Below are 26676 nucleotides of genomic sequence, written 5' to 3' on the forward strand. Positions count from 1 at the left end.
CCACTGCATGTACTTCTGTGTAAAAGGCTGCGCGACGCACGCATTGCATTTAAATACACAGACGCGCACGTGCATGGATATCTGTGTGCATAGTCTTCGGTTAAACTGCGTTGCTTTTAGAAGTGTCAATTCAGTTGTTGCATATAGTTTAATGTCTTTATTTCGGGATTATCAAAGTAAATTATAACTCAAATTTGAGATTTTACTGGGGCACAGCAGATTTTCACTGGGGCACGTGCCCCAGTAAAAAGGGTCTAGCAAAGCCCCTGCCCTGAAGCAATCCCGGCGGCTTCATAGCTGCATCCATGTTAGCACGTCTCGTTTGATGTGGTAATTTCACAGTAGGCATACACACTAGAGGATGGATACCCGAGCCGAGCCCGACGGTACCCGACGGAACCCGACGGGTCGGGCCGGGTTCGGACAGATATTTAGAAAGGATGCTCAGGTTCGGGTCGGGCTCGGTCACCTCAGCGCGATAGTGCGCCGTGTTATAACGGCGCTTTTTGCCCAGTGTGTACTGATGCTCTCATCTGTTGACATTTCCGTACGCTTTTTTTTTACAGCTGCTTAATAAAAGCGGGCTTTTCACACAAAAAAAGTGCATGTGTCATTAGTATGAGTGAAAAAAGAGATTTTAACTGTGTCGGGCTGGGATCGGGCTCGGACATAAATATCTTAATGCTTGTCGGGCTCGGGTCGGGTTCGGTTACTGCTCTGTCGGACTCGGGCCGTGCTCGGACAGAAAAATGCGGCCCGATCCGCACTCTAATACACACAGGTTCGAAGACTCGTTCTCGCCCCCTACAGTGCAATTCGGCTAGGTATACATCCGCGCTAAAATATCAAGGTGAAAGTCATCATAGCTTGCGTAGTATAGACCCAGCTCCCAAACCAACTTTGAGAATAGATTAACGGCGATATTTTTATTTATTTATATATATATATATATATATATATATATATATATATATATATATTAGTGGTGGGCCGTTATCGGCGTTAACGTGCTGCGTTAACGTGAGACTCTTATCGGGCGTTAAAAAAAATATCGCCGTTAATCTATTCTCAAAGTTGGGTTGGGAGCTGGGTCTAAACTACGTAAGCTATGATGACTTTCACCTTGATATTTTAGCGCGGATGACGTATACCTATACGAATTGCACTGTAGGAGATGAGAACGAGTCTTCAACTTCTGTGAAATTACCACATCAAATGAGACGTGCAAACATGAAGTTATGAAGCCGCTTCAGGGCAGGTGCGTGCGTTGTTAGACCCTTTTTACTGGGGCACGTGCCCCAGTGAAAATCTGCTGTGCCCCAGTAAAATCTCAAGTTTGAGTTATAATTTACTTTGATAATCCCGAAATAAAGACATTAAACTATATGCAACAACTGAATTGACGCTTCTAAAAGCAACGCAGTTTAATCGAAGCACGGAGAAATCCATGCCCGTGCGCGTCTGTGTATTTATCGGCAACGCGCACGTCGCGCAGCCTTTTGCGCAGAAGTACTTGGTTACACAAGTTTGTATAGGTAATTATGTTGTAAATGCAATTGTCAAGCAGTTTGTGATGCATTTTGGAAACAGGAGATGAACGCCTGGTCTAATGCACCACCTGGCCCGTTCTCGAAGACTTACTTTTAGTCATTATTTGGGTAGAACACATATTCTGAAAATGCCTTCAGCAGAATTCAAATTAGCCATTTTAATCTAGATTAATCTAGATTAAAAAAATTTATCTATGCCCACCCCTAATATATATATATATATATATATATATATATATATATATATGCTATTATTTTAACTTTTTACTGATCAAATCCTAAATTCTAAATTAAAAGTAAAGAATTATTTCTGACGGATCATGTGACACTACAGACTAAAAGTAGCTTTGTTATGGCAGGAATAAATTACATTTGAAAATATATTAACACAGAAAGCGGTTATTTTAAATTTTAATAATATTTCACTCTTTTTGCTTATTTTTTTATCACATAAATGCAGCCTTGAGGGTTCTTTCAACAGCAACATTTTAATGACCTCAAACTTTTGAACATAATGCAAGTACACACACACACACACACATATATATAAGTCTGACAGTCGATTCACAGTAAAGACATATATAGGTCAATAACAAACAAGAATATAAATAGAGGATAGTTAAAAGAACCGATCTGAGCGAAAAAACAACAAATCTGAAATGAACATTAAAGCCTGTAATATGAAAATCCCAGGTGGCCGAATTCTCATTAAACCCACAGCTTATTAGACTGTTACTTTTACCATCAAAACTTTGTCGAGTGAAGACTTCTGCTTTGCCATAAGGGGGGCACAGGGGAAAACTGACTCTAGTAATTGGTGGTCCACTTGAATCATTGGTCTTTGAAGCAAGCAACAGTTGGTCGCCAGGCTGAATAAAGGCATTAGACACATAGCAGCGATGAAACATCAAAGGCAGCATGTGCTTACATAGGGAAAAAATGTACTGTAAGCTGTCATTTGCTATCCAGATGCACACCAGAGCGCTGGAAATCTCCAAGTCTGTCTGCTCTATCCTGTTCACTGCTGAAAAACACCAAACATCTAGTTACCTGTCAACGGAAATTAAATTACGGGGAGACACTTGTTGTTAAAGAACTGTGTAAAATAAACACTTGTTAAAGGGAATGAGATACTTGTTAAATTGTATAACATAAACACAAAGGACAGTCAGGGTTTAAAAGCTGTTTGCTAATGGGCGAGCAGCATGGCTGTGAATTTATTTCTGGAATACACCAACTGTTTTCGATTATTGGCAGAAGTGGAAGCCTCATGCTGATTTAACAGCATTCACAATGTCTGTCTATTCTGACAGTGAGGGAATAAAGGAATGGAATGGCAAAAAAAGAAAAAAGGTATTGTTCGGCCAAAAAAATGTCATTGTCAAAATGTCATGTCATATCAAACCGGTATGACTTTATTTCTTTGTGGAACAGAAAAAGGAGAATTTTAATGGCCGCTTAAAAGCGGTCTATTCTTCATATTCCAAATCTTTTAGAACTAAAAAACTTTTGAGTTTTTAAAAAAATTGGACTCAAAAGAAAGATTTATTTACAGATTAGACATCACTACTCCTCTCGTGAAAACAGCAGTTTGACATAAATATTTTTAGACAGTAATAGTAATATCTTTAATTTCAGGGTTTTTTTATTTTAGTATTAGTATTTGGTAATTTTATATTTATTAATTATTTCTGTTTTAATGATTTGAATACGTTAAACTTTCATAATTTTTTTCACTATTTTCAGTTTTCATCTAATATTTGTATCTTATTTTATTGCAGTTTTAATTTCAATTGCTGAAAACAATTTTGAATAGTTTTAAAGGGATAGATCACCCAAAAATGAAAATTACCCCATGATTTACCCATCCTCAAGCCATACAAGGTGAATATGGCTTTCTACTTTCAGGTGAATACAATCGGAGTTATATTAAAAAATGTCCTGGCTCTTTCAAGCTTTATAATGACAGTGAATGGGTGTTGAAATATTTCCATCATAAAAAGTACTCCACATGGCTCCCGAGGGTTAATAAAGGCCTTCGGAAATGAATCAATATGTTTGTTTAAGCTTTATAAACTGTAATTATAAACCTAATAACTGTAAGTTTTATACCATAATTTGGTTAGCAGAAGCTAGAGATTGCGGTTTATAAAGTTTCAAATATGGATATTTTTCTTACACAAACGGATCGATTAATTTCAGAGGGCCTTTATTAACCCCATGGAGCCATGTAGAGCACTTTTTATGATGGATGGATGGATGCATTTTTTTACTTTAAAATCTTGACTGCCATTATAAAGCTTGGAGCCAGGACATTTTTTAATTTTTTAATATAACTCACCTAAGATGCCTTGAGGGTAAGTAAATCATGGGATAATTTATAGCGCTTTCACGTTTTTTAAATCATTCTTTGATGTTCCAAAATAAAAAGCAAGTCATATGCATTTGGAACAACATGAGGATGAGTAAATGATGAAGCAATCATGTAATGCTCAAAATCGCAGGCACTTGCCATGCACTCAAGATTAAAATATTTGCGAGGTGCTATAAGATAAATCCTCTGCTATGGCAAACGGTCCTTTATGCACCATGTTTATAAAGTTAGCCTCAATTCAATTCATGCCAGACAATAATAGCTTGAAGTGTGACGAACGTAGCTGGAATTTCACAGTCGAATGGAATGAAATAGAGCACTGAAGCCTGTTTTGACAAGGGCAGGGACCTAATCAGTGGCTCTTGTAGTATCTAAAAGTTCATTGCCCCACATGTTGTATGGCTCCAATAAAACACCTGACAGGCCACTTTGGAGCGAACAGAAGACTAACAGCAAATACTGAGAGGATAAAATAGATATTATATAGCTTATCAAACCAATCCAGTTCACTCTTTGTGACATTATGAGACCAATGAATGCCCTCCATGGAGGGATGTGTAACTTGCGAAAGGTGATTCAGCCGATAATTCTGCCCTCCTTTCAACTGCACAAAAGCCACCCTTTGGAGAAGATAATGAATCTTCTCTGGAGAGTAGTCAGTCCGCCCTCTTTGCCCTTTCTGATCCAAATAGCACATCCATATTTAAGTTGACAGCCCAGGTGGCAGACGAGCACTTTATAGAATTTTCATGTGATAGAAGAGATCTGAGGTCACTCTCCACTGCTGCTTCTCTGACATCATTTCCTTCCAATCTCACCAGGTCATCAGAGATGCCCCACTTGATCACCTAAACTGATTCCTCAATCTATTTTTCTCTCCTCTCTTACCTTCTTCCTAATATCTAACACGTTTGTTCTCAAATTTCTCTTTCTGCTTCCTAGATTACGGCACTGTCAAGAAGGTGCTCTCTCCACTGAACCAAACCATGGGCAGCTGTTTGCTGGATGAGATTGAGCTTTTCCCCCCAAAGAAGAGACAGCCAATCCGCAGCCTGCTCATACTTCACAGCCGCAGTGAGCTATTTGTGGGAGTCAGAGACCAGGTCATCAAAATCCCCCTGATGCGCTGCAACTTCCACAAGTCTAGAGAGTGAGTACTGCTTCTTAGCAGATAGATGTACCGTTGAGGTCAAAAGTTTACACCCCCCTTTCAGAATCTGCAAAATGTTATTTATTTTGCCAAAATGCATGTTATTACTTATTTAATACTGACCTGAATAAGATATTTCACATAAATTAGTCCACAAGAGAAAATATTAGTTGAATTTATAAAAAATGACCTGGTTCAAACGTTTGCATCCCCATAATTCTTACGTAAATGATCCACAGCTATGTTTTTTTGTTTAGTGATAGTTGTTTCTGAGTACCTTGTTTGTTAAAGTACAGTAAAACAGTAAAACTGCCCGTTGTTCTTTAGAAAAATCCTTCAGGTCCCACAAATTCTTTAGTTTTCCAGCATTTTTGTGTATTTGAACCATGTATGATTTTGAGATCCATCTTTTCACACTCAGGACAACTAAGGGACTCATATGCAACTATTACAGAAGGTTCAAATGCTCACTGATGCTTCAGAAGGAAAAACAATGCATGAAAACTTTTTGAATTTGAAGATCAGGGTAAATTAAACTTATTTTGTCTTCTGTGAAACATGTAACTATATTCTGTAGCCTCTGAAGGGCAGTACTACTGTAAATGAAAAAAATATGATAGGCAAAATAAGAGAAATGTACACATTTTCATTCTGTTCAAAAGTTTTCACCCCCGGCTGTTAGTGCATTGTTTTTTTTTTTCGAACAGGGTCATTTTTATAAATCTAACTATTATTTTCTCTTGTGGACTATATGTAAACTTCTTTTATGTGAAATATCTTATCAGGTTAGTACTAAATAACAATAACCTTCACATTTTATGTGTCAAGCTAAATTGAAGTGACATTTTTATGATTACTTTTAATAATCCCGATGTTTTGATTCCCGGCAAGATAGATGATACTACTAATCTTACGAGTGCATACATGCCTGCAACTTAATTTTTTTCACTCCACCAGAATGAGCGTAATGTCACAAAGATCCCCTGCCAGAGGGCAACAAAGAACAATCATCATGTTTGACATTGTGCCTCCAGGCCTTCATATCAAGAGCACTTCTCTAATCTCTGCTCATAAGGAGAGATGGCAGCCTGTTCATCATCTCTCTCTCCATTTGCATTCCAATGAAAAGTGCTGAGTTATGTGAATATGAGCTGAGTTTTGCCTGATGAGCTTTTTCTATCCTCTCAAGTAGTTAAAGATTAGGAGAGGTCAATTACTCACACCTCCATACTTCCTGACACCAAAAAGTGGAACTGATGCAAATTTAGTTTGAATAAACAGCCATGTGCCATAACAGGGCTGTTTTAAAGTGCCTAGTTTACCCTGCTGACATCAGAGTTGCCATGTCTGGAAATTGGGATACTTATACACCATTGTTTTTTAGGTTGTTTTTAGCGATTTTTGCCACAACTGAGGGTAAAAGCTAGCCTGGAAAAAATCCAGACCCTAATCTATTAAGATTAAGGGTCTGGCATCGAGCAATGAAAAGGACCTAACTCGAGGGGCGGCACCAAGCATGCATTTGAAACTCCCACTGCACGCAATTGGATAACGCCACGACCAATCACAACAATACACGGTGCGAACTGATAGATTAAACTCTTGCCGTATCCAGTTGGCAAAACAGCAAAAACATCCTTCTTGCAAAGGAACGTTTCGAGCGCGGTTTCCTGTTCCTCTTTTATATGAAAAGCCAAGTCTAACTCATTCATTGGAGCGGCCAAAGCCGTTTCAAACAACTGGTGTTCATCTGTAGCCATCTTTCAATGTTTACTAAATGATTCCGGACGTCGCAGCGCTGTCGTCATCAGCTTAGCTCGCCTCTGGCCCGCCTACATCAGATACACAGATTTGATTGGTTCCCAGAACTGCTTATGTAATGCAGTAATGTGCATCATTGCTCGATGCCAGAGTGTCTTGCAGAGACAATTCAAATTGTGCTCTCGCGAGACCTCTGGATTTCCAGGGTAGGTAAAACCATGAAACAAAATGCAGTTGGGCTAGTTTCGAATAGCAGCCAGGCAGGTTTTGTTTTGCAGACCTGGGAACCCTGGCTGACATTCACATTGCCGTGTCACTGTACTCCAAACTTTACGGCACTGAACGCTTGGCTTCATCTTTCTATTCGTGCTAAAGAGTGCTGTGATAGTCCTCAATGAGTTTGGAAAGCTATTTGCTGTGTCTCAGGGCTGTTCTCTGTTTCTGATGAAAGTTATTACCAGCACACATGGGAAATATTCCCCGATTAAGTTATGCCAAAGCAAGCAATATTTATAACAAGAAGCATGTGTGCTCTTTAAGGTGTTTAAGCTTTTAAAGAGCTCATATCATGTTTTTATCATTCTATTTATTTCCCAAAGGTACATTTATACAGTTACTCAACTTTTTTGTTATACTTAGTGTCAGAATTTCATTTATATGACAATTTCTCAACCCTTCTTTGTCTCAGAAGGGTGTACCTTTAAAAGGATAGTTCACCCAAAAAATGAAAATTATGTCTTTAATTACTCACCCTCATGTCGTTCCTAACCCGTAAGACCTTTGTTCATTTTTTAAACACAAATAAAAAAATGTCGATGAAATCCAAAAGCTTGAAGCAGATGAAAACGAGGCGATATTGAACTAAAACTTGTTTTGCATGACAAAAACTATGACAAAAATCTATTGACATTGAATGAAAACGAGACAAAAATGTTAAGGAGGGACGATTTGGGAAGAGAAGCATTCAGAATGAATCTGCTGTGTGGTTAGGAGGTCAGATATAGGCCTATTGATCAATCCAGTGGGACATAAGCTAACATACACTTGCTAACATAAAACATTCAAAAATGTCAATATCTGGGGTAAGAGAAGATCAGACATAAGGATCATTTTGATGATGCAAAAGAGAACTTAATTCGGTCTGGTTTTCTGAGTGCAGACACCGAAGCAGCGCCTCTCACACAGCGCATGAGTACTCTTTTACGTCGCATGAATTGAGAAATACACACAAAATGATGTGGAATTGTCCATTTTGAAGAGTATTCATGTAAACACACTCGGTTACGTCTTAGATAAATGTAAACAGTTAGGAGAATATAAGACATGTATCATTGCTTCTGTGCAATCGGTTTTAAAGGGACAGCAGCCTAATTTAGTTGCTATTGTCAGAGTGTCACAGTATTAGCAGGATGAGGAGGGTAGATGAAGGAGCAGGGAACCGGATTAAATAATAACACTGATATTTATTAAGAAAACAAACATGGAACATGGAGTAGAACCAAACAGAAATAACAATTATCAACGGACACTGGGGTGTGATCAGACACAGACTTAAATACACAGAAACAGGGGTGTGGTAACAAACAAGATAACAAGGATAACGAGGGGGAAGTACAAATATGGGCACGACTGAACCAACTAATACAAAACCAAAATGGGGAAACACAGGACTAAACCATTTGTACTGGAAACAGAGGGGGGAAAACACAAGGAAAACAGAACAGACAAGACTCAAATCCTGACACAGAGTCAATTATGTTAATTAAGCAACAAATAAAAAAAGACAGAAAATCACTCACTGCCCTTGACTGAGTCACTTTAGTAGCCCTAATATTAATAGAAATAAATATGTCTGCTTGAAAGAATGAAGAATATGGTAAACAAGTTGTTATAAAGAATGCACAATTAGCCTATATAACCATTGGTGTTTCATTGAAAAGAATGAAGTTAAATCGGTGTTGATCATGATAAAACCATAAAGGAGTAGTTTACTTCCAGAACAGAAATGTACAGATAATGTACTCACCCCCTTGTCATCCAAGATGTTCATGTCTTTCTTTCTTCAGTCATAAAGAAATTGTGTTTTTTGAGGAAAACATTTCAGGATTTCTCTCCATATAGTGGACCTCTATGGTGCCAGTGATTTTTAACTTCCAAAATGCAGTTTAAGTGCAGCTTCAAGGGGCTCTAAAGGATCCCAGCCGAGGAAGAAGGTGAAACGATTATTTTCTAAAAAAAAAAAAAACTCAAATGCTCGTCTTGTCTAGCTCTGCGTTTACTCATTGTGAGTTTACTCGGTTCATGACAGTTAGGGTATGTCAAAAAACTCCCATCTCATTTTCTCCTCTAACTTCAAAATCGTACTACATGGCTGCAGAAGTACCGACCCAGTTTTTACAAAGTGAACATGCAAAGAAAATCAAACGCTCTTTACAAAAAAAGGTAAAACAGCGATGTAAGATGATTTAGAAGGTGGAGGAGAAAATTAGGTGGGAGTTTTTCGACATACCCTAACTGTCTTGAACTGGAATACACAGAATTCACGCAGAGCTAGACAAGACAAGCTTTTGGGGTTAAAAAGTATATCAGTTGTAATTTTTTAAAGAAAATAACCAATCGTTTCATGAGATAAGACCCTTCTTCCTCGGCTGAGATCGTTTAGAGCCACATTTAAACTGCATTATGGAAGTTCAAACTCGGGGGCACCATAGAAGTCCACTATATGGAGAGAAATCCTAAAATGTTTTCCTCCAAAAAAAATTTTTTTTACGACTGAAGAAAGAAAGACATGAACATCTTGGATGACAAGGGGGTGAATACATTATCTGTAAATATTTGTTCTGAAAGTAAACTACTTGTTTAAAACCAAACTGATATAATGAAAATGTTATTTTGGATTTCTGTGTCACATGGACTATTTTAACAACGTCCTTTCTACCTTTGTAGGCCTTAAACATGGTAGTTGCAGGGTCAGAAAGCTCTCAGATTTCATAAAAATATCTTCATTTGTGTTTTCCAAAGATGAACAAAGACGGGTTTGGAACGACATAAGGGTGAATAATTAATAACAGAATGTTCATTTTAAGGTGAACTATCCCTTTAACTCATATTATGCTTGCTCATGGCCTTCTTTAAAAAAAAAATTTTTTTATTTTATTTTAAGTTCTGTTGGTGTTCATGAACAATGGGATCTGTCGTATTTGTTCTTGTTTCAGGTTTCTGATAGTTAAATCTTCAAGTTTGATGTCAGAGAGAATTTCATTATCCATATTTGTGGTTTAATGTCAATACTGTAGACATTAGCAATACAACTACCATGTTCAAGTACCAGAAACATAGTAAGGAATTCCATAGAATGTGCGCTGAAAACTGGAACGGAAGATAAGACATTGCTGAAAAAAATCTATTTTTGTTTTCCTTGCAAAATACAAGTATTCTTGCAGCTTCAAATTCAAAAAAATTACGGTTGAACCACTGTTGCTACAGAGTCAGAAAGCTCTGGGATTTCATCAGAAATACCTACATTTGTGTTCCGGAGTCTTAGTTTCAAGATTCTGATGGTTAAAATATTCAAGTTTCTAATGTCGGAAAGAATTTCATAAGCCGTATTTGCGTTTTAATGTCAATATATCATATTTCTGGACTGGGAAGAAAGATGTCGATTGTAAAACTTGTGAACAGTATGCTTTCATAAGGAAGATTGGATTTCTCGTTACACGACTTCTTCACTTCTGCTCGTTTTTGTCTCCTTTCTGTTGATTAATGTTGCCATAAACTTTTGTATCACGATGAGCATCTGTTCTTTCTCTCTCGCTCTATCAGCGCCTGTGTGGGGGCCAGGGATCCGTACTGCGGCTGGGATCTGGTGCTCAAGAAATGCACCACCCTGGAAGAAAGCGTCAGCATGAGCCAATGGGAGCAGAGCATCACACGGTGTCCTGTGAGTATCCAGAATGCACTTCAATCATTCATGCAGTGCCTCAGCCCTCAAAGCCAAATGTTTTTTTTCATATGAAGACTCTTGATGCTGATCCAGTCTGTCGGTGGAGAACAGTGACAAATGCGTCCGCTTGCAGGATTAACTTTTTTCTCATAACAACAGAGAAGAAGTGTTTTATAACATTGCAGGTGATGGACAGACAGTGCTGAGATCTGATGTATTGCTGCTTTTGCTTTTGCAGCAAAACAAACTTTTCCTCCTGTACTCAAAACGAGAATATAAGGCTGATTATGTGCAAGGAAACAAAGCGCAGCAGAATTTCTTAATGGCCGTCAGCCATCTTTTCATTGAATGGTTATCTCTGGTAACATGGCTTCATATTCCCACACTCCTTTGTCCTGACATGTGCCCCTGCCTGAGGCCTCCCAGCCTGTAGATCACTCCCAGAATCCTTTGTCCAATCCGTCACGTCGCTCCCGTGTCTCTGAAAATATTTAGACACTTGCTCTTCACATGGTTTCGCCTTCTAAAGGTTACATGCAGTGTTCTATGAGATACCACAGCTCTGAAAGCACAATCCACACACATACATGTCTTCACACACACAGATACTATAAACTGTATCAGGCATTGTGGCAGTCTCACATGGTCTTTAGGTAAAAGACCTTGTAGCTGTAGCTGAGAAATGACATTTTGTGTAATAGCAAGTTGCCTCCCACGCTGCCTGAAGAAAGCTGCGAGGAATTGTTGAACACAAACAGGAAAGTGTGAAAGAGTGGGAGGCTTCGGTCTCAGAGTCACTAGAATGCAAGATTTATATTGATTTTGTTTCACACGTGTTGTTTACACATATTGGTTACACATTGTGAGGTCCAGATGTCCTTTGTTGTTGGAAGCAGCTAGAAATGTGCACCAAACACGTTAAGCCGAGGTGCTTACGTGGAAGACGTCCGCCTGCAAAATGTTCAGATTTCATTCACCTTCTGAATCAATGATGTGATGCCTGTTTTTTTTTTTGTGACCAAACCTTTTTTTTGGGGGGGGGAGGGGGGGGTCTGTTTGTTTGTTTATTTGTTTGTTTGTTTGTGTGTTTGTTTTTCTAATTTAATTCATCTTCTCTTACAAGGTCAATGACATGATGCCTCTGTTTTGCGTCCAGACCTTTTGTTTCCCAAGACATGCAATGTTTTATTTATTTTTGTTTTGTTTGTTTTTTCGCTTTGTTTGGGGTGGGGGGGTTCTGTTTGTTTGTTTGTTTGATTTATTTTTTTCATTTACCTCCTCTTACAAGGTCAGTGACATGATGATTCTTTTTTGTGATTTTTTTATTTCCCAAAACATGCAATGACTGTTTTGTTTGGTTTTTTGTTGATTTTTGTTTGTTTTTTTGGGGAGATTCTGTTTGTTTGATTGTTGATTTTTTTCCCTCAAATTCATTCACCTCCTCTTACAAGGTCAATTACTTGATTCCTCTTTTTGTGTCCAGATTTTTTTTACCCAAAACATGCAATGACTATTTTGTTTTATTTTTTGTTTTGTTTTGTTTTGTTTGGGGGGTGGGGGGTTCTGTTTGTTTGTTTGTTTGTTTTTTGTTGATTTTTTTTTTCATTTACCTCCTTTTAAAAGGTCAGTGACATGATGCCTCTTTTTTGTGACCTTTTATTTCCCAAAATATGCAATGACTGTTTTGTTTGGGGTTTTTTTGTTAGTGTTTTTTTTTTTTTTTTTTTTTTGGTGATTTTTGTTTGTTTTTTGGGGAGTTTCTGTTTTTTTGGGGGGGATTTTTTTCCCTCAAATTCATTCACCTCCTCTTACAAGGTCAATGACTTGATACCACTTTTTTGTGTCTGAACTCTTTTATTTCCCAAATCATGCAATGGCAGTTTTGTTTTGTTAGGGTTTTTTCTGTTTTTTGTTTGTTTCTTTGTTTTTTCCAATTGTATTCATCTTCTTTTACAGGGTCAATGACATGATGCCTCTTTTTTGTTACCTTTATTTCCCAAAATATGCAATGACTTTTTTTTTTCATTTCGTTTCGTTTTGTTTGGAGGGTGGGGCGTTCTGTTTGTTGATTTTTTTTTTTCATTTACCTCCTCTTAAAAGGTCAGTGACATGATGCCTCTTTTTTGTTACCTTTTATTTCCCAAAACATGCAATGACTATTTTGTTTTTTTGTTTTTGTTTTTGTTTTTTTTAGTGCTTTTTGGGGGGTTTTTGGTGATTTTTGTTTGTTTTTTGGGGAGTTTCTGTTTGTTTGATTGTTGATTTTTTTTCCCTCAAATTCATTCACCTCCTCTTACAAGGTCAATTACTTGATTCCTCTTTTTGTGTCCAGATTTTTTTTACCCAAAACATGCAATGACTATTTTGTTTTATTTTTTGTTTTGTTTTGTTTTGTTTGGGGGGTGGGGGGTTCTGTTTGTTTGTTTGTTTTTTTTGTTGATTTTTTTTTCATTTACCTCCTTTTAAAAGGTCAGTGACATGATGCCTCTTTTTGTGACCTTTTATTTCCCAAAATATGCAATGACTGTTTTGTTTGGGGTTTTTTTGTTAGTGTTTTTTTTTTTTTTTTTTTTTTTTTTGGTGATTTTTGTTTGTTTTTTGGGGAGTTTCTGTTTTTTTGGGGGGGATTTTTTTCCCTCAAATTCATTCACCTCCTCTTACAAGGTCAATGACTTGATACCACTTTTTTGTGTCTGAACTCTTTTATTTCCCAAATCATGCAATGGCAGTTTTGTTTTGTTAGGGTTTTTTCTGTTTTTTGTTTGTTTCTTTGTTTTTTCCAATTGTATTCATCTTCTTTTACAGGGTCAATGACATGATGCCTCTTTTTTGTTACCTTTATTTCCCAAAATATGCAATGACTTTTTTTTTCATTTCGTTTCGTTTTGTTTGGAGGGTGGGGCGTTCTGTTTGTTGATTTTTTTTTTTTCATTTACCTCCTCTTAAAAGGTCAGTGACATGATGCCTCTTTTTTGTTACCTTTTATTTCCCAAAACATGCAATGACTATTTTGTTTTTTTGTTTTTGTTTTTGTTTTTTTTAGTGCTTTTTGGGGTTTTTTTGGTGATTTTTGTTTGTTTTTTTGGTGAGTTTCTGTTTGTTTGTTTAATTTTTTCCCTCAAATTCATTCACCTCCTCTAACAAGGTCAATGACTTGATACCACTTTTTTGTGTCTGAACTCTTTTACTCTTTTATTTCCCAAAACATGGAATGACAGTTTTGTTTTGTTAGGGTTTTTTCTGTTTGTTTGTTTGTGGTTTTAGTTTGTTTTTGGGGAGCTTTCTGTTTGATTGTTTGTTTGTTTGTAGTTTTTTTTTCCAATTTCATTTACCTTGTCTTACAAGGTCAGTGACCTGATGTGTCTTTTTTGTGTCCAGACCTTTTATTTCCCAGTGACCATCCCCATGCAATGACCTTTTTTGTCCTTTTATTATTATATTATATTGTTGTTTTTTTATTAGAGTTCTGTTCAGATTTCATTCACCTTCTCTAACAAGGTAAACTTTTTTGTTTGTTTTGTTGTTTTTATTGTTTGTTTGTTTGTTTGTTTCTTTTTGCTATTTTGTTTTGTTTTTGTATGTTTTTGTTTGTATGTTTTTTTTTTTCTAATTTCATTCATCTTCTCTTACAAGGTCAATGACATGATGCCTCTTTTTTGTATCCAGACCTTATATTTCTCAAAACATGCAAGGACCATTTTGTTTTATTTGTTTTATTTTGTTTTGCTTTGTTGGGGTTTTGTGTTCTGTTCTGTTCTGTTTTTTTTTTTTTCTGTTTTTTTTTTTGGAGGGGGGGGGTAGGTTTCTGTTTGTTTGTTTTTTTCCAATTGAATTCATCATCTCTTACAAGGTCAATGATGTGATACCTTTTATTTCCCAAAACATGCAATGACTGTTTTTTTGTCTGCTTTGTTATGGTGTTTTTGTTCTGTTCTGTACTGCTTTTGTGTGTGTGTGATTTTGGTTCGTTTTTTGGGGGGAGTTTCAGTTTGTTTGGTTGTTTTTTTGTTTTGTTTTTTAGTTTCATACACCTTCTCTTACAAGTTTTATTCACCTTCTCTTCAAAGACTTGATACTTCTTTGTTTTGTTGATTTTTTTTTCTTTTCTTTTTTTTCTGGGTTTTCTGTTTGTTGATTTGTTTTTTCCAATTCCATTCATCTTCCAATGACATGATTCCTCTTTTTGTGTCTAAATCTTTTATTTCCCAAAACATGCAATGACTGTTTTGTTAGGGTTTTTATTCAGTTTTTTGTTTTGTGATTTTGGTTTGTTTTCCGATATTATTCACCTTCACCGTCACCTAAGGTTACTTACAGGCAACAAAACGTGTTAAAGGGACCATAAAATAAAGTGAAACAGATCATTTAAACTTCTTTTGACATACCAAGATTAGTTCAGGTTGTCAGATGTGATCTTCAGTGTGAAATTTTATAACATTCATGTTTCCAAAAGATAAAATGACTGCATATATTATCTTTTAAACAAATTTTGCCATTGACGATGTCCTTTGGCCCATCTGTTCTTTAACCTGTTACTAACAGCAACCATGAAAACCATTTTAATCATCCTTTTATAAAAAAAATACAGTTCAACAACACACACACACAAAACTTTTTTCTGTACCTATACCACATACACTACCACATTCTGGTCACTTGACATAGTCCTTTTAAATAATACATACACCGATTTTTTGCCTATTTGTCTGGAGGATAAGATTGTGTCCAGGTGTCTAAGGTTGAGTGACAGATCTAAAATGACTTCAGTAGTGGAGCTGAGTAAGAGTAGGCGAAGACACACTTCATTCACAAGCCCCATCTGGAGGCTGACACAGTATGGAAATAAACAAAGAACCACATTTGTTTTCTCTGGAAAAAAACGCCAACTTACTGTATCACCCCTGTCTTAAAATTGGCAGAAACCCCATCTATATTTAAACGAAAAGCGAGGGCTTTGAAAATGAGGTTTGTTTTTACTTTTCCACCATCCTGGAAATGTGACTCTCTTATGCGTTCGGTACACAAAGAGCACAAACAATTTCTCTCCACATAGAGGGTCATTTATTCTTCTCTATTCATAATGCATTGACAATCTTTTCCACAGAACTCATCACGTTTTATGTGCTAGACGACATTACCTTCTCCTTTTGTTCGCAAAATATGTTGTCCTGTATCTGATACCTCAGATGTTAATAACCAGCGTGCAATAACACAATTACATTAGCTATTCATTACTACATTCTCATATAATGCCTCCAATGAAAATATTTGCTCATTGTAAAGCGTGTTCATTTTCTAAAGAGGAGCCTGTGCTATTTTCAGCTATCGCAAATCTAATATGCTGAAAGCTATATTTTAGTTTGGATTCATCTAATAACTGGCAAATGTGACCTTATCTGCAGAAGTAATTTATTTGCATTCATATTTTGTTTACTTGTTTCTGTGCCCATTTACTATTTATGTGCTGTCTGTGTTTTGTGTGTGGTTATGTGTGTGTAGGTGAGGAATGTGACTGTGGATGGTCATTTTGGAGCCTGGTCAGGATGGAAAGCTTGCAGTCATAGTGATGGCGGCAGCGTTGGTTCATGCCAGTGTCGAACTCGAGCGTGTGACAACCCGAGCCCTCAGTGTGGAGGACAGCCGTGCCAAGGAATCAGTGTTGAGGTGGCAAACTGCTCCAGGTATACAAACATCCCACAAATGTTTATATTTGTAATTTCATGTCTCCAAATATAATGTTATATTTCACAATTGTAACTTGGTTACTTTCAGAATAAAAATGTACTCACCCTCATGCAGTGGTGTAGTGTAATGAAGTAATAATACTTTGTTACAGTACTTAAAGTATTTTTTGGGAGTATCTGTACTTTATTTGGGTTTTTATTTTTCAGCCTACTTTTACTCCACTACATTTCCTAATTAAAATGTACACTTTTACTCCGATACATTTCCTCGAAGCATATTCGTTACTTAATACAAAATAGTCAGAAGTCAAGATCTCAGTCAGAATTGTGAGATGTAAACAATATAATTGTTTTTTCTCGCAAATGTGTGTTTGTATCTTGCAATTCTGACTTCTTTTCAGGAAATTCTGGCTTTTTTTTTTTTACCAGAATTGCATGATACAAACTCAATTCTTATTTTTTTTTTCTCCAAATTGGGTGATATAAACTTGCAATTGAGAAAAAAATAATATAATTGTGAAATATAAACTCAGAATTCTGACTTTTTAAAAGAAATTAATGATATAAACTCAATTGTAAGAAGTCAGAATTGCAATATAAACTCATAATTTTTATAATATAAACTTTTTTTTCTCAGAAAAGGATGATAAAAACAAAAAAAAATTGCATTTACTTGTATATTTACTTACTGTACTTTTAACTAGATTCAAGATAAAATACAAATATTTTTTATACATAAGTACAATAAATATCAAAGACTTTTACTCAAGTAATATTCTAATAAATTGGCAATTATTTTAGAAAATAAACGGTGACTTCTACCAAAGTCGTTTTCTGGTAAGATATCTGTACTTTTACTTAAGTATGGCTTTCAGGTACTTTATACACCACTGCCCTCATGTCATCCAAGATGTTCATGTCTCTCTTTCTTCAGTTGAAAAGAAATTAAGTTCAATGGGGAACAGCCCAGGGTCTTATCTAGCCAAACGATCAGTTAATTTAAAAAAAAAATATCACAATTTATATACTTTTTAACCTCAAATGCTCAACTTATCTAGCTCTGCGTGAACTCTGTTTATTCTGGTTCATGACAGTTAGGGTATGTTAAAAATCTCATTTTCTCCTATAAAACTTCAAAATCATCCTACATCGCTGTTTTACCTTTTTGTAAAGGGTGTTTGACCCTCTTCACTTTGTAAAGACTGGGTTGGCAGTTCTGTAGTGTTGTAGGGCGATTTTGAAGTTGGAGAAAATGAAATGGGAGTTTTTCAACATACCTGTATAACATAACTGTATTGACCCATAATGCACAGAGTACACGCAGAGCTAGACAAGATGAGCATTTGAGGTTAAAAAGTATATAAATTGGTTATTTTCTAAAAAAAATTGACAATCTTTTCACTAGATAAGACCCTTGTTACTTGACTGGGATTGCTTAGAGCCCTTTAAAGCTGCATTTAAACTGCATTTTGGAAGTTTAAACTCGCGGGCACCATTAAACTCTACTATATGGAGAAAAATCCTGAAATGTTTGCCTCAAAAAAACATAATTTCTTTACGACTGAAAAAAAATAAAAACATGAACATCCTGGATGACAAAGGGGTGAGTAAATTATCTGTACATTTTGGCAATTCATTATTAAATATTCCGGTCTTTAGCGACCCGTACCTATATATCCAGCCCGGATGGATCTCTAACTTTTGCAATATCAAAAATCTCTCTTGATATTTTAAGAACAATTACAGAAATATAAAATAAAGCATATTTTGTTACCTTTTGAAACTTTGAGCAGATGATTTTACCATAGCCATCATCCTCAGAGCCCACTTCCACGGTACATTCAGCATCTGGCTCATATTCACGATCTCAGCCATATTATCAAAACTATCATTTTCGATGACTTCAAAGTCAATATTTTGAATGCTGACAGTTTATTCAACACATCCACCATCAAATAACAGTGACATTTTTATTTTATTGCATACAGTAATAGCTCTGCAGTAAAGCCATTCAAACAAGTTCAATTTATGCTAATGATATTCTTTTGTTTTATGCCTGCGATAATTATGAGTGTAACATCACATCATTATTGTCTATCAAACGATTGCACGTATTAAGTCATCAGATATTTACATATTTTTGCACACAAAAAAATATACTTACACTATTGCACACTTTGGGTCTCTAGCGACCCTATACACTTTTTACAAAAAATTAATCTAAATACAGACGCATTTATCTTCCTAAATCGCAAGTTTATCGTAATATGATTTTTTTTCTCACAATGTGACTTATTTTATTTGTAATTTTTTTCTTGTTTTAGTCCTTACTCTATAGTGGAAACAAGCTTTAATGCCATGAAAAAGCAATTTCTCAGAAACAGAAGTTGCTGTGTGATCCTGAACTGAAAGTTTCAAGGCTAAATCATTTCAAATAATTGTTATATTGTAAACAGGCTTAGAACAGTCTTAACTAAGATCCTCAGTTAACAAACTGAAGGTCAGATTATACCAGCCAGCTGTTCCAGCGTTTGATTAGTGATTACTGCTGTAACATATCCATCCTCAGAAACGGGGCATGGACGCCATGGACGGCATGGGCTCCTTGCAGCACCAGCTGCGGGATCGGATTCCAGGTCCGACAGCGTTCCTGCAGCAACCCCACTCCCCGCCACGGAGGACGCGTTTGCGTGGGCCAAAACCGTGAAGAGAGGTAACACGAGACGGCTCATTATATATGCAGATTTATTCATTTTTTGGAATTTACACTCAAAATCCTGTTTGAAAGGGCATGATGCTTCTTTTGTCTGTTCGTTTCACTCTCACCTGCTGCATGTGTGATTGCTGTTGTGATTGCATGGCAGTTGACAATAATGAATGAATATAAGCAGCTCATTTTATTACTTTTTTATTGCTCATCCTATTATGCAATGTTCATCTTTAGAAAGCTTGTTAGTACATAACTAGCAGCACACAAACCAAATGCTTGAATGGAGGAGTGAGAGAGGTTCTTCTTTATCTGCCCCATAATTTGTGTGACTGACATCCAATTAAAAAATAAACATGCTAAGGCTTGTTAATTACAGAGACTGCAGCCGCCGACTCCGCACACACACTCAAAGACCGTAGGTATGATAGTGCGCCATCTAATCATGGCAGAATTATGTTTAAACTGTGCTGCCCTGAGAATGTGTGAGGTTTCTAAGCAACAGTGCATTGCAGCTGAAAAATTAGACCTGGAGTGGTGGATGATGAGAAGAGAGAGATGCATCTGTTGGAGACAGTTGTGGTCCCTCTGTTGAAGGTGCCAACTTTTCCCAACTTGCCCTTAAGACATTTTAATACATATTCTCACTTATGTTAAAGACAATATTGTTTATACCTGAAACTTAATGGTTCCTTTTACAGGGCAGAAAAAGATAAGAAAATGATCTCTTTATTATCTTAATAGTTTCTGCTAGACCAGAGGTAAATAATTGGTTTTGCTTCAGGACCCAAGTGGCGCCCAAGAAGATGAAACAAAATGGTGAACGAAAAAGGGCATTTTTTTGTACTTTTGTACAATAAACCATTTAGTTTGATCCTTACAAATATTTGACATGAGTTACATTGACAATGGAGATCAAAGAGAACAACCTATAATTTTTTCAATTTCAAGGTCACTTCTTATGGTGCGTTCACACCGCACACTTTGTCTGCGTCAGGCAACGCTCCCAACGCATCTAGTTTGACGGATGTACGTTGAAGCTCGCAACGCTTGCTTTTTGGTGCGTTCACACCGCACACGTCAGGCAACGCATCTAGTTTGCACACTTCCCCTGAATAAACAATGGCAAACTAGTAGGGAGTGGACATTTTGAAATCTTCTCATGACCATGTTTCGCTAGCTAACAAAATGGGAAATAATTACGTTGAGAAAAGATTTGATAACTTAGCCGAAATCCCGATCTCTTCAGCGATCTTCATCCAAGCAAGTTCCTTTACATTCCTGTCTTTATACAACAACGAGGACGGATCATACAATTCTCTGCGATTGCAGACAGCTACAATGAGCAATATATGTAATATAATATAATTAAATTGAAAATAATTTTTTCTCTGCTCCCGCTTCATTCAAGATACGTGTGGTGACGTCGCTACAGTGAGACGCTCTGATTGGTTGACGCACTGCGTCAAGTGCGTTAAGTCCGTCAAAAGTTCAACTAGCTGAACTTCTGCGTTGCTTGCGTTGGCTGCGTTGACGCTTGAAACGCAGGTAACGCTTGAAAAGTTGACGGGTCCAATGGACACAACGCAACGCAGAGCCTCTGACGGACCTCTGACGGACTCAACCATTGACTTTACATGTAATCTTGCCGCAACTGACGCATGATGGTTGGGGCGGTGTGAACGCACCATAAGACCTGTTTGAAGTTATCCGAACAAGAGTAGAATTGCAGTATTTTAAGCATATTTCATAAACTAATTGTATTCTGAAGCACAGTATAAAAAACCTAAATTAGATATTTGAAAAAGAACTCTGATCAAAATTAGAGAACACTTACAGATACCTCCAAGTTATTGGTGTTAATCTGGCAATTGATGCTAATTTTCTTAATTATATGACAAACCCTATTTAAATTGCAGTACTCTTCCGATTTTTACTGAGATTGCAAGATGGCGGGCTGCTTTAAGGTGAAATCCTGCAACAGGAGGTTGTCCAGATAAAGGTCAAAGGGATGACCTTTTCAGCCACTGCAAGAGAAGTTGGTCATTCCAAATCTGTGATTTCTCGAATATTGTAGGTTTGCAATGACATTAATTGATTCAAGTCCCCCAAAAAGGCAGGTCGTCCACATAAGACAAATGCACAAGAAGACAGGATAATGCAGAGACTCTCAATGGAGAATGGGTTCAGCACTGCAGCTGGAATTTCTTGCCAGTTCAGTGCTGAACAGGGTAAGGATCTGTTTTGGCAGGTTTAAGAGAAGTCAAAGCAGGTAAAGTAATTTCTTGAAGCTGAAAACTTTGGAACAATGAAATGGTCAGGCCAGAGGCCTGATCTAAACCCGATCTGATCTGGACATCCACTACAGTCACCAAACTATTACAAACTGGAATAAAAGTAGACCAAGATCACACCAGCGCAGTGTTGGAAACTTACATTTATAGATTGTTCTCTTATTTTGATCTCCACTGTGTATTAGAAACATTAGATGGTTAGTTCACCCAAAAATAAAAATTAGCCCATTATTTACTCACCCTCCTGGCATCTTAGGTACACTGCCATCCAAAAGTTTAGAAACACCCTAGAAAAATAGGGTTTTGGACAATAATGTAATGAATCCTTTTTAATTTGTGATAATTTTGCACTGATAAGGGACAACACAAACTACGAAAACATATTAAAACAGTTTATACATAGAAAATTTTTTTTTGATTCATCCAAATATTAACCATTACCAGCTGTTACAGCTCTGCATAATCTGGGCATCCGAGCTGTCAGTTTATTCAAACATTGACTTAATATATCACTCCAAGCTTCCTGAAGGATTGCACACAGATGATTCACACTATGCTGATATCGTCCAAAACCACACGTTGCCAGGGGTGTTTCCAAACTTTTTGAGGGCAGTGTATATATGACTTCCTTCCTTCAGAGTTATATTAAAAATTATCCTGGCATTTCAAAGCTTTAGAATTGCATGGGCTGGTGTTTCTCTTCATTAGTCCAAAACGAGTCCAATAAAGTACATCCATCCATAATAAAAAGTGCTTCACAAAGGCCTCCTGTAGCAAATCGATACATTTTTGTAAGAAAAATGTCTATATTTAAAATAGAATAATCACTTTAATCTAGATTGCACCAACTGGTTGTACATGGAAGCAGCTCCAGGCTGCATTCGCCGCTCAGAAGTGATGAACATGAACGTGCCGTGGAGAGATCAAAACAAAATATAAGCCAAGAGGAGACAGTTTTTCATTTGCTCCTGTAAATAAACGTTGGTTTGTGCAAGCCTCACCAGTGTATGTAGTTGGTGCAAGCTAGATTAAAATGATTATTACGGAGCCATGTGGGGTACATTCAATGATGGATGGATGCACTTTTTTGGACTTCTCAACATCTCAACAGCCATTCAGTGTCATTATAAAGCTTGGAAGAGCCAAGACATTTTTTATTATAACTCTGATTGTATTCATCTACAAAAATAAAGTCATACACACCTAGGATGGCTTGAGGGTGAGTAAATCATGGGGTAATTGACATTTTTGGGTGACCTATCCTTTTAACAGAAATGTTCATGAAATGAATTGATAATGTCTTGGCAGATAAATAATATAAACAAAAATAACAGACTAGACTAAATTGAAAAATTGACAATTTTATAAATGTAACTTACTATAACCATAACTACTACTGATATAACAAATTATTTTAATATTAATCTTTCTAATTTTAGAAGATGACATTTTGACAGCATAACAAACTGAGCTCAGCTTTGCCAAGATAACATTGTCTGTCATGATATGAGCCATGTTATCTGCATACATTTTATAGTTTTATACTTCTACTGTATAAAAAAAATGCCTATCTTTACCCATTTTTTTATGTCTCCTAAGCAATTTTAGAATAAACATCTGAGACAAAGTTAATACCTGCTACGGTTCTTGAAATGTGTTTCATCTAACTGTCATGGCCTATGAAGGAGCAACTGCTGAGCAATAAATTTTTCCTGTGAGATGGGACAGAGCAAGTATGCCACGGTTTTTGAGTCACCATAGAAACACATACATGGGTCTTAAGACATGAAGAACGCTGCAGATTGGTAGCTTTTCTTTCTTTTTTTGCAGGTGACTGTAAAGCAGACGTTTTCTGCTACCTCGTGCATTTTCTATCTTCTGCCCCCCACTTACACTCTTTCTCCAAGGCGCCGGGGCACTTGATGCCCTTAGGTGTCTGCGCATAAAGGCTGTGAATAATCAGCAGAAAAGTTCTGGTGCAAGCTTTGAGTTTGGCTCCAGTCTAGCTAGTCTACAAGCCCCTGCGAGTTTTTCACACCACCCATCCACTTTAATACAACACCTCGACCAACCCAGCGGTGCATAATGGCTGTGAAAACATATCCGGGCAGTGCGTCAGAGCCCACAGTTTTCATTTAAGGTTGAAGGGAGCCGAGTTAATGGCTCAAATGTGCTTTGTCAGTTCCCCCTAGCAGGACGCTGCTTTGGACCAATAGAAGAAAGCAACATTCCTGATTTTGTTCTACTCTGGCTACTGCAAATTCTCTATAGTTTGGGGTCTTTTGTCTGATATTGAAAGAAGTTTGGATTCACTTGTTAGTGCTGCGGGGAACTTTTTCTTCTGTGAGTCCCGTTCAGCCATTGGGCATCTGTTCAGAGCTATTCAGCTCATATGTACAGTCACACTTTATTCCCTGTTCGGCACACTGCTGCCAGATGGTAAAGTCCTCAGCACGCAACTCTGCTGTGGGTCGGTCACCATGAGATGTCCTCAATGAGGCAAAGAGAAAGAAAGACAGAATGAGAGAGTCAGCTAAAGTGATACTTCAGTCAAAAATGAATAATCTGTCCTCATTTACTCACCCTCTTCTGAAGAGAGATTTATAAATCTGATCTCACACCTTCTCTAATGAACTCATAATCATTTGGGTAACACTTTAGAATAGGAAACACATATTTTGAGTATTGAGTTTTCCCTTAATGAACTCATAATTTGCTGCTTATAGTTAGTAAGGTTTTGGTGCAGCAATAAAGTGCAGAAAAAGGCATCAACATGTGTCTAATAAGTACTAATAAACAGCCAATATACTAGTATTATGCATGCTAATAAGCAACTAGTTAATACTGACAATTTTACATAAAAAAATACAATGTGTTACCATTGTTTGCAACCTGATCTCATGACGAAAATGTACCTGTGAAAACTTTTTCACAAGACGCGAAATACATAGCGCCATGTTTTGTGGCATATTCAATGTCAAATGTTCAGCTTTTTCATCATGAGTCATGTTTTTCACGGGATTTGTACCCAAGCATTCCACATCCTAAGTCCAGTTTTGTGCCAGCTGACATCTGGAAAGTGAAACATATGGAGCTGTAATCATAGCTGTGTATGAAAACGGTTACAAGTGCTTGCTGTTTTACTGCCTCTAGTGTTCATTTCTGTTGGAAACTGCAGTGATGTATTTATTGGTATGTATTTCGTGTCTTGCGAAAAAGTTCCCACAGGTAGATAGGTTGTATGCTACAATTAAATAATTTGAATTAAGTAATGAAATTATTATTATTATTATTATTATTATTATTATTATTATTTTGTAGTTCTATGTTAAAGTATATATATATATATATATATATATATATACAGTGCCTTGCGAAATTATTCATACCCCTTAATTTTTTTCACATTTTGTTATGTTGCTGCCTTATGTTAAACTACTTTAAATTACTTTTTTCCCACATCAATCTACACTCCCTACTCCATAATGGCAAAGCAAAAAATAGGTTTTTAACATTTGTGCAAATTTATTAAAAATAAAAAACTGAAAAGATCCTGTTGCATAAGTATTCATACCCTTTTCTGGGACACTCGAAATTTAGCTCAGGAGCATTCATATTGCTTCTAGGTGTTACTACACTTCGAGTGGAGTTAAACTGTGGCAAATTCATTTGAATGAGTATGATTTAGAAAGGCACATACCTCTAAGAAAAGGTCTAACAGCTGAAAATGCATATCAGAACAAAGACCAAGTCCTGAGGTCAAGATAACTGCCTGTAGAGCTCAGAGACAGACTTGCGTTAAGGCATGTATATAATATACACTAAATTTCAAAAGTTTGGGTTCTGTGATTTTTTTTAAACACTTTTTATTTATTTTTTAACATTAATATTTTATTCAGGAAGGATTCAGTAGATGACTGTAAAGACATTTATAATACTACAAACAAATGAGTTCTAATTTAAATAAATGGTGTTATTTTCTTTGACGTTTCTATTCGTCAAAGAATTTTAGAAAAAAAAGTATCATGATTTCACAAAAATATTGAGCAGCACTTTTTTTAACATTGTTAATATGAAGAAATGTTTCTTGAGCAGCAAATCTGACACTGAAGAATGATGACTGCTGAAAATTCAGCTTAGCATCACAGGACTAAATTACAGTTTAAAATATATTTAAAAAAGAAAACACTTATTTTGAATTGTAATAATATTTCACAATTGTACTGTTTTTATTGTATTTTTGAGCAAATAAGACATTAAAAGACATCTTACCCCAAACTTTGAATAGTAGTGTACATATTTCATATAATATAATATATATATATATATATATATATATATATATATATATATATATATATATATATATATATATATATGTATATGTGGACAGAATTATGGAATCCAGACATAAAAACAGAATTTCGGATGAATAAATCAAAAGTAGGTCAGTACACTTAAATCAAAACACGATATGGACTAGTGTTGGTGAATATTAAGCTATACAAAATATTGCTTAAATATGAATCCAGCATGTTCTGTGTGTCTGTGTCAATAAATGGCACAGACAATATTTACCAGAAAAATGAATCACCAGAATAATAAAATATAATAAAAAAAAGAAAGAAAGTAAATTATAATACATTATTTATTTAAATGAAATAAATTCATGGAAAACACAGAATTTTCTGAAAAAAAAAAGCTATTTCATAGAACCCTAAAATGTCATTTTTGTTCAACTTTTAATGAATTGCTGTGAAATTGTGTAAGTTTGATGAGTTAAATTAATTAGACATGCTTTTTGATTAATACAGTTTAATTTAAGCATTAAAACAAAGTTTAGAAAATTTAAATGGAAAATATAATCCAGAAAAATGAAATGAAAACTGAAAAATATATATTTTTCCTGCAAGAGCGGGTGTCGCCATTTGCCAATTTTATGGGTCTGACTTCCGGGTCTTATCCACATCCAGCTGTTTTTAGCTGTACAAAACAGCTCGTTTTGCTGCTTGATATCGCAAAATGGTGTGTCAGTTTTACTGTTTACTGCATATTTGTTATTCTTCCTATTATATCCCTATTGCGGCTAAGGAACCGGAAGTCTCGCCCATAGGCTTACTTCTGTGTTGAAGAATAAAGATATAAATAAAATTAACATGTTCCATGTCTGCATTGGCTCTGGCACAGCACCCTTTTGTTGGACAAGGGACTTC

The 26676-nt window shown here is 36.2% G+C and overlaps 1 protein-coding gene across 1 annotated transcript in view; it reads left to right on the forward strand.

Moving 5' to 3' along the window:
- Positions 1–26676, forward strand: part of sema5a (sema domain, seven thrombospondin repeats (type 1 and type 1-like), transmembrane domain (TM) and short cytoplasmic domain, (semaphorin) 5A) — a 145500-nt gene that overhangs the window by 45819 nt on the left and 73005 nt on the right. The window contains exons 10-13 of the mRNA XM_073830555.1: positions 4867–5074; positions 10658–10775; positions 16278–16459; positions 19032–19175. Of these exons, the coding sequence (XP_073686656.1) occupies positions 4867–5074; positions 10658–10775; positions 16278–16459; positions 19032–19175 (652 nt within the window). The remainder of the gene's footprint in view (positions 1–4866; positions 5075–10657; positions 10776–16277; positions 16460–19031; positions 19176–26676) is intronic.

This window comes from Garra rufa, chromosome 24 (genome assembly GCF_049309525.1).
Source record: "Garra rufa chromosome 24, GarRuf1.0, whole genome shotgun sequence".
NCBI classification, from domain to species: domain Eukaryota; kingdom Metazoa; phylum Chordata; class Actinopteri; order Cypriniformes; family Cyprinidae; genus Garra; species Garra rufa.